The 8,735-nt window shown below is 45.6% G+C and overlaps 1 protein-coding gene across 1 annotated transcript; it reads right to left on the reverse strand.

The window, feature by feature from the left end:
• Positions 1-1,977: 1,977 nt before the first annotated feature.
• Positions 1,978-2,634, reverse strand: EI90DRAFT_3038189 (uncharacterized protein). The gene has a single exon (XM_039058841.1). It carries the CDS (start codon positions 2,231-2,233, stop codon positions 2,018-2,020), a length of 216 nt encoding a protein of 71 aa, XP_038921477.1. The 5' UTR covers positions 2,234-2,634; the 3' UTR covers positions 1,978-2,017.
• Between the last annotated feature and the right edge of the window lie 6,101 nt (positions 2,635-8,735).

The raw sequence follows: 8,735 nt of genomic DNA on the forward strand, positions 1-8,735 counted from the left end.
AGCCCAAGGCGATGTGGAGCAGTCGATTCGGCATAGCCCGATGAGCGTAAGACTTGCCCATGTGTCGCAGCTCTGAGCTGAAAGTTGATCAGAATGCAGGGTACATCAGCAGATTGCGTGCAGACAGCACTTGAGCCGCACTCGCCCATCCGTTCTCATTGTACGCTTGTGAAAGAATCTGGATCCTCCGATGCGTTTTCCCCGTCCGAAAGCGTGAAAAATGATCAAGCTTTACGTATAATATAGTTCGAGACTTTCGCGGGTTGCTTCTCATTCCGGCTGCCGTTTCAGAACCCCGCAATATACTTGCATTGGACTAGTGAAAAGCAACAATACTCTATTTCTGTCGAAGCTTCCAGCCTAGTCAGCCATCTAATGATGGCCTATAGAGGGGGGGCCGTTTGGCCTTCAAATGGGCCTAAAAGGGGGTATTTACTAGTGGATGTCCTGGACATCCTGGTGAAGACTGATCCATTCACCAGGACATCCCCAGGACGTCCTAGGATGTCCTGGGATGTCCTGGGATGTCCTGGGATGATTCTATAATTCAATCAAATTCAATCAAATGCTTCTGTGATTCAATCAAATTTGTATTATTCAGGGTAGACATTCAAAACATAATGCCGCAATTGAATCTGATTTCCCATGACAATCCTCAGGCTGCTCAACTGTCTGTGCACAATGCTGGCCACTGTCTGAAGGGGTGTCAACACTGTTTCCCACGGCCCCAACACACTTTACGCAGATGGATAGCCCCTTTGAATAGCTTCCAGAATATATATTTTGAGACTGAATTGACCAATAAATCATCGAGAAAAACGCAAAATACTTTTTTGGACGCGAGTCTTTTGGGTTAGTGTGGCTGTCCACCTCATGTCTGTGCACAGTGCTGGTCATTGTCCGGAGGGGTGTCCAGACTGTTTCCCACGGTGTCAACACACTTTGCGTAGTTGGATAGCCCCTTCAAATAGCTTCCAGAATATATAATTTGAGACTAAATTGACAAGCAAGTTATTGAGAAAAATGCAAAATACTTTTTTGGATGCGAGTCTTTGGGATAGTGCTTGGGCCACTAAATTTCACTGACAGTCATCGAAGTCATCGAAATTCCCGGGTCACTGATATCCCAAAGACTCGTGTCCAAAAAAGTATTTTGCATTTTTCTCAATAACTTGCTTGTCAATTTAGTCTCAAATTATATATTCTGGAAGCTATTCAAAGGGGCTATCCATCTGCGTAAAGTGTGTTGGGGCCGTGGGAAACAGTGTTGACACCCCTTCAGACAGTGGCCAGCATTGTGCACAGACATTGAGTTGGACAGCCACACTAACCCAAAGACTCGCATCCAAAAAAGTATTTTGTGTTTTTCTCGATAATTTATTGGTCAATTCAGTCTCAAAATATATATTCTGGAAGCTATTCAAAGGGGCTATCTATCTGTGTAAAGTGTGTTGGGGCCGTGGGAAACAGTGCTGACACCCCTTCAGACAGTGACCAGCATTATGCACAGACATTAAATAAGTTGGACAGCCACCATCAAAGACTCGTGTCCAAAAAAGTATTTTGCGTTTTTCTCAATAATTTATTGGTCAATTCAGTCTCAAAATATATATTCTGGAAGCTATTCAAAGGGGCTATTCAACTATGTAAAGACCGTGGGAAACAGTGTTGACATCCCTCTAGACAGTGGTCAGCATGTGCACAGACCATGGGATGGACGAGTATGGCATTCCAGGACAATTTGCAACCATTGAATCAAACTGAATTAGGACATCTGACGGATGTTTGCAACAAATGAATGAAACTGAATGGCCAGGATGTCCTAGGACGTTTATAGTGAAAAAGGCCTTTTAGGCCCCATGCAAACGTCCTGAGGTCCCCCCTATAAAGGCCCACATAGTGGTTGTCCAAGGTGCTCCGAAATCTGTCGAGTGACTGGTACAACACGTGATGTTCCCATGCTAATGTCAGAAAACACGGAATTTCGTTTTAATGCGTTAAGAGCTCTCAACGCGTTTCAACACCTTATTGATCCATTCCAATGCTTTATTAATTTGTTCCAACACTTTGTTAGTCCGTTCCAACGCTCAATGCAAAAATCAAATTGTAAATACTCAGCCCCACTGTAAACATCCCTGTTCACAAATGCATGGACACGCTTCCCCTTCACTGCCAACCATGGCTGCAGCAACTGTACACTCACATTTCCATACCCTGTACTTCCAAGCCACATGGGAGTCCCCCATACTCAGGCAAACACACGTTCCATGATCCATTGCCACAAATTACCTTCACTTGCTTCACATTGATGTCTACCTACTTGATGGTCAAGCCACTCTCACAGCAAATGACCACTTCAGCAAGTGACAAATCCCCAACAACCCCACCGTTCTCTTCCTGTGTCATTTTAACCAGTGGGGTTCCATATGGGAGGCCGGGTGCTGAGTCGTAACATGTCATTCAGGGACAGCATGGACAACGATTCTGACCACACACAGAGTGCACCCCCCATCAACTGTCAGTGTCCAGCATAGGAATCTTCCTTTATCGCTCCATGTTCCACCACCCTCAATGTCCACTGCACATTCTTATTTAAGCCACTTTGTTCACTGAGTTCTAATTTATGTTTGCACTCATGTTTGTTACGGTTTAGCCGTAACCCCGAGCGGGAGTGGACTTGACGGACGTCTCACGTGTCTCACGTGTCTTCGTCTCACGTGTCTTGCCTATTTCAGTTCCGTCTCAATTCATGTAGCTTTGCGACTACCTGTATGACTCGGATGTCTCTCTTGTTTCACCTCGCATGTGTTAGCCTGTTTTCATGTATATAAGGAGTTGACCAGTGAAGACGGATTCTTCAACTGGTCAACACAGGTCACCAACCTGAATTGACTTCTTGTGATCTTGTGACTTGTGGCTCGTGATCTTCTTGCTCGTGACCTTGCTTCTCGTGATCTCACAACTCTCGCTCCGTTCCGCTCCGTTCTCACGCTCTTAGTGCTGAGAGGTTTGTGACAATGTTCTCCTGCTGAAATGAACAACAATCACGTTCAACTTTGTTTGAACTCTAACTCCACATAGCACCACCATTGAGAGTCACAATGAGTTAGACCTCAATCTCACAGCAGGTGTACACATATTGAGAATACTAAGTAACTTAGCCCATATACACTCAAAAGGCCTATGATTGATACAACTTTATGTCAACAATCAGTGTGGAGCTGAGAGTGCATGGTAGTGTAGCAGTTATGAATGTACTTACTATAATGATCACAGTGTTCCTCGGTTCAATTCCCACCTGTACCAACCATTTAATGATATTTAGTTCTGGTCCTATTCTGCAATGTGAGTCACCAAAATCAAGGATAATGTGTGGGGATGTAATGAAGTGAAGGTATGCTTCAATCCTGGCTTGCAAGGGGTTGTCTCTTTTTGTTGACCCTACCTTGTTGCCGTTGCAACATGTTGAAATGGAGGCAAAGCGTTACAACGCCTCGAAGTGTTGGAACGATCGAGTTCAGTGTTGAGAGCATTAGAACAGCACATGCCATTGAAAGGCATTACAATGCCTTGTAACGGGTTACAATGCTTCTGCAGTGTTTTCCGACAAAGTTGTAATTGGGGGTCGGCAAACGAAGGGAGATGTCTGAGATAATATAATGATCACGTGCTTGCCAAAAAAAGGCCATCATTCCTCATCGAAAACAATTCCTCTTGACTAGTACACCATGTATTAAATATCGCCATAATTATTACTCAATAATGATATTGAGATACCTGCACAGGATGGAAGTGTCATATCCGTGCATACCCGACCCCGACCCGACTTCCGGACCTCCACCCTCTTCACCTCCGGTGTAAGGGATTAACCTTACTTCACTATAATTCCGATTATAGTGATATTTATATTATGTTGCATCACTATAATTCCCATTATAGTGATGTGTTTATTTCTTTATTTATTTGTGCCGAGATATGTAAATTACATATATATACCTCGGAGTAGTTGTAAAGGCCCGTTAGCCTTTTACCTCTACCCCGTTGAATATACAGCTCATTAAAGCTTATGTTTAGACGGACCTACTGAGGCCTGAGGCGAACAGGGGAACGGAACGTTACCGTCCCCAAAATAGTAAGCAACCTTTCATCCGGAGTCATAACCTACCGCTGCCGTTCCGATACTCACCTTCGGTCCTGGCAACACACCTCCTCCTACTACTCCGCTCCCCCTTCACAACACCTCCACCCTCCCGTTAACCTCCTACGCTTCCCCCGTCCGCTCCGATACTCACCTTCGGACCTGACTACTCTCCTTTCCGCCACTCTCTCCTCCCTCCGTTACTCCTCCACCACCCTTCCGCCAAGTTACAACCTTCTACCGTTGTTCCGTACTTCGCACTCGGACACCGCTCGTACCTTACTCCGAGCCTCCGTCATAGTCCCTACCTCGGACTTTGACTCCACCTCGGCCTTAGTCCATTGCATTGGTGACCTCATACTACGTAAACACCATTGCCAATATTCCTCGGACTTCCAACCCCGCCTCCGTAACCTCCGTAAGCTCCGCAACCCCCGAGCTTTGTGGACCGCCTTCGGCGCTCTCGCCACCTGTAATGTATTTCTCGCATTTTCCCTTCATCCCTATTTGGACTACTGCTTCCTTCTATTCTAGCCAGTTAGTCATCATCCCCACTTCCCCTCATCCTCCTGCCCCTCTGGGCCTCGCCCTCTCTACCTCCTTTCGGACGTATCACAGGTCTTGCTGTTACAAAAATGGGGCCGGAGGCGCCCATTTTCGTCCGTTCTTGACACAGGAAAGTGGAAAGTAGAGGTGAGGTGGTTCATTAGGGTTTACAGATGGTTTCACAGATGGTTTAACATGTAGTTTAACAGGGAGTGTGGCAGCAGGTTTTTCGTTGATTATTGATTGGTTAAACTTAATTACTATACAAATCATGTGATACAGAACCCATAAGAGTCTAAAATGGGAAATTCCCATTTCCATAACATCGCCCCCCAGACTCTTATGGGATTCTGTGCAACAGTCCCCAAATTGAAAGAAATAAAATAAAGGAAAGGTTGTGAGAAGTCTCACAATAAAGAAAAAGTCCCTCAGCCAGCACCAAAACCCAGTGGGAAAGCTTGGCATGAGGTTTCAATTATGAAATAAAACATAAAAGTATGATAAATTATAAGAAAATAAAATTAAAAGGCCCCTTGGCCCCCCAGACTCTCATGATCCCACAAGGCGGTGGCTCACCAGGAGGTCTCAGAGGCCGCAGACGATTTGGGGGAGGCCATATGGGTGCCCCAGAATGGACTTGGGGCTGAGTTGGGTCCGCACTGCAAATAGCAGAGTAGAGCAGACCCAAAGAGGTTGGAGTGCGGTGGAGAAGTGGCCGCACTGAAGGAGATGGGAGAGAATGATGGGGGTGAGGGATTATGGGAGTTGGTAGAGGAGGTGTTGGAGTGGGGAGAGTCGGAGTGGAAGTGGAAGGTGAAATGGAAATGGGATGCGGCGCTTCTGGGGGCGGCACAGCGATTGGGGGAACTGGAGAGGGCGAAGGGCACATGGAAATGGGCCGGGAATGCCAGGGAATCGGTGGTGGAGCAGCCGGGTGCGAAAGGAGGGGAAGCGGGGGCGTTGGACTCGGCGTTCGCGTCGAATTTGACGCGTCTGCCGCTTTTGACACGCGCTGGGGGACCGGAGGGGGCACTGGGGCGTCCAAATGCAAAGAAATCGCGTGTTTGCACGTCGATTTTGACCCAAATTCGGTTGGTTCATGAACCAGACGCGTCTGCGCAAGCGGGCGCGCGATTGCATGAGCCTGACGCAAAATTGGGGTGTTGGATGGTGTTGGAATGGGGGTTTGGAGGAGGGAAGTGGCTGGGAGTGGCTGGGAGCGCGTCGGAATAGCGCTGGATGGCTGCATTTCCAGCGAATATGAGGCAATGGCCTCTTTGACGCGTTTGAAATGTAAATAAAAATCAGCCAGTCGCCTAACCAGAAAATTCCAGGCTATACGCGAGCTACTCAGCTGAGATCCACCCAGTATTAAGCTACAATCGCCCCGGGGGTCCACCTCAAAATCGCGCGGCATGAATCCCAGTGCTGCTGCTACCTGAGTGAAATTCCGCGCTTCTTGGACAATGAAGCGCATTTGGTGGCGGCGCGGGCGTACGAGGCGATATAGGAGTGTTCCAGTGGCCAGGTCATACTTGCATTCCATCCCAATCGTCTCCAGGGTTAACTGTCTCCATTCCAACAGCAAATCCAGCGGTGCGCGCGCGTCTGGAAGCGTTCCACTAGAGAACTCCTCCAGAACTTGCTGCAGAAGAGAAATCGCCCTCTGGCGATTGTCTGGGGGCCTCAGCGCGAGGGTCCGGGGTGTCTGGTCCTGCGTAGAGTGTCGCATTTCCGGATTCCTGGATGCAACCGGGGTTGGGGCACCAATGTTACAAAAATGGGGCCGGAGGCGCCCATTTTCGTCCGTTCTTGACGCAGGAAAGTGGAAAGTAGAGGTGAGGTGGTTCATTAGGGTTTACAGATGGTTTCACAGATGGTTTAACATGTAGTTTAACAGGGAGTGTGGCAGCGGGTTTTTCGTTGATTATTGATTGGTTAAACTTAATTACTATACAAATCATGTGATACAGAACCCATAAGAGTCTAAAATGGGAAATTCCCATTTCCATAACACTTGCCCTATGACCTTCGGTACCGCTCCGCTCCCTCTACCCTTTGTTCCCGTTCGGACGTCTTCGTTCCGATTCGGTCACCCTTTGTTCTCTTTGTGCTTTTGCCCCTTCCATTATATATATCGGCGCTTGTACATACTCGTCTTGGTTTCAGTCCGAAATCGACCTGAAATGCCCCCAAGAGACTTCCTGCTCACCTACTGTAAAATTAAGGACCAAATGGACAAACAGCAATGGCACAGCGCTCCGCTTGAGTCGCTGAGGCCAAGGTCCCTCCATGCTAAGTCTCCGATTCCACTCCGGAGTCGTCCGTTTCTGCCCATTCTAACAGGAAGTCCAATTTGAAGCAGTTTTTATAGATGATTATGGAATATCAAAAAATGTGCAGGATCGTCTTGGGCTTTTCTCATGCATCAGGAAGAATTTCAAAAATCCACTAGGCCAAAATTTGCATTCATATCTCTAGAGTAATCATGCAAAGTTTGAAGCCAATTGGAAAAGAGGAAAGGTACATTCTGCGACTCTGAAGCCAAAATGGATGTAGTAGGCCAAAGCTCCATATAATATATAGCTATACCAATGTAATAACTAAGCGAAGAAGTAGTCCAATGCTATTATAGCAATCCTTTGAAGTTTGAAGAGTTCATATGTAGCAATCATTGAACTATAAAGCAATATGGTAAAATGCGATTTTTTGTATGGTGAATAACTTGTGATTGAGGAAGAATTTCCAAAATTTGGTAGGCCAAAATATAAAGAGGCAATATGTCTACAAGCATGCCAAAATTCGAGCAAAAAGAAGGGGATTGAAGGTACATTTGAAACTCATCTTTCCAAGAATGTTGAAATAGGGATCACGTGTCATGGTTTACAACGTTGTGGGCCACACCCAGCCTCAAATGCGCTGTTGCTTTGGTCCAATCAACTTTATAATTAGGGGGTAATTGTTTGTATTTAGTCTCCCAAATACTGCGGGACAAAACTTCCTGGAATGCCTTCACTCTCATGATATAGATACACAAGACTTACCAACCTGAGTATGAGGATGGAAAGGAGTACTAAGACAAATAGCTAGAAATCTAAAACACCATAGCATGGCAATTACAGCCCCTCTGATGATGGAAAATGATGGAGAATGATAGTGCTTGGCTCAAACATGGTTCAATCATTAAAATGTCCATCTAATTACCTGTCCTTCCATATACATAATCTTCAGTCTACATAATACCATTATTCAGTTAATTCTAATATAGTTTACAACCTAAGGATGATGTGTTTTGAGGGTGAGGATGGTGTGGCCAGGATTGAGATGAATATTGCTTATGTAAGCGTCACCAGGCTCTAACCTGGTTTGCCGACCCCCATTGCAATGAGTTGTACATAGGCTGTGGAATATAATTTTTAGTATTTATGTATGCAGTCATTGCAACCCAACCTGTGGAGACTAAGGGAGCACATCCAAGGTTGTGAAGTCAATATCCAGGTGTGTGTGAAGTTTAACAGTTTATATATTACTTGGTTACTGATTACTTGTTTGTGTCCAGTGGCATAAGTGGTTGAAAGGTTGCTTACTTATTTGGGGACAGTAATGTTCTGTTCCCCTGTTTGCCTCAGGCCTCAGTTAGTCTGTCTAAATATAAGCTTAAATGTGCTGTATATTCAACGGGGTAGAGGTAAAAGGCTACCAGGCCTTTACAACTACTCCGAGGTATATATATGTAATTTACATATCTCGGCACAAATAAATAAAGAAAGAACAGCATCACTATAATGGGAATTATAGTGAAGTAAGGTCAATCCCTTACAGTGGTACAGCGTTAGGTGTGGTTATGCTATTTTTTTCAGTGGCACATGTTTGATTCTCACTTAGGAAAACTTTTTTTGGGCCCTCCCATGGAATAATTGTGAAATGGTTGTTTTTGTGTACACTAAGGAGTGGAGGGTATGAAAAAAAAAAGTTTTATAAGTGAGAATCTGTTGGAGGAACCATGTGCTGTGGGAGGCTGGATGGTTTTTTTTTTGTACAGCCACATTCC

This window comes from Cantharellus anzutake (assembly GCF_015039405.1).
Source record: "Cantharellus anzutake strain C23 chromosome Unknown EI90scaffold_6, whole genome shotgun sequence".
Classification (NCBI taxonomy): domain Eukaryota; kingdom Fungi; phylum Basidiomycota; class Agaricomycetes; order Cantharellales; family Hydnaceae; genus Cantharellus; species Cantharellus anzutake.

Excerpts from the sequence above, each read along its gene's own strand:
- EI90DRAFT_3038189 (XM_039058841.1), bottom strand. The coding sequence starts at position 2,233 with ATGTGGCTTGGAAGTACAGGGTATGGAAATGTGAGTGTACAGTTGCTG.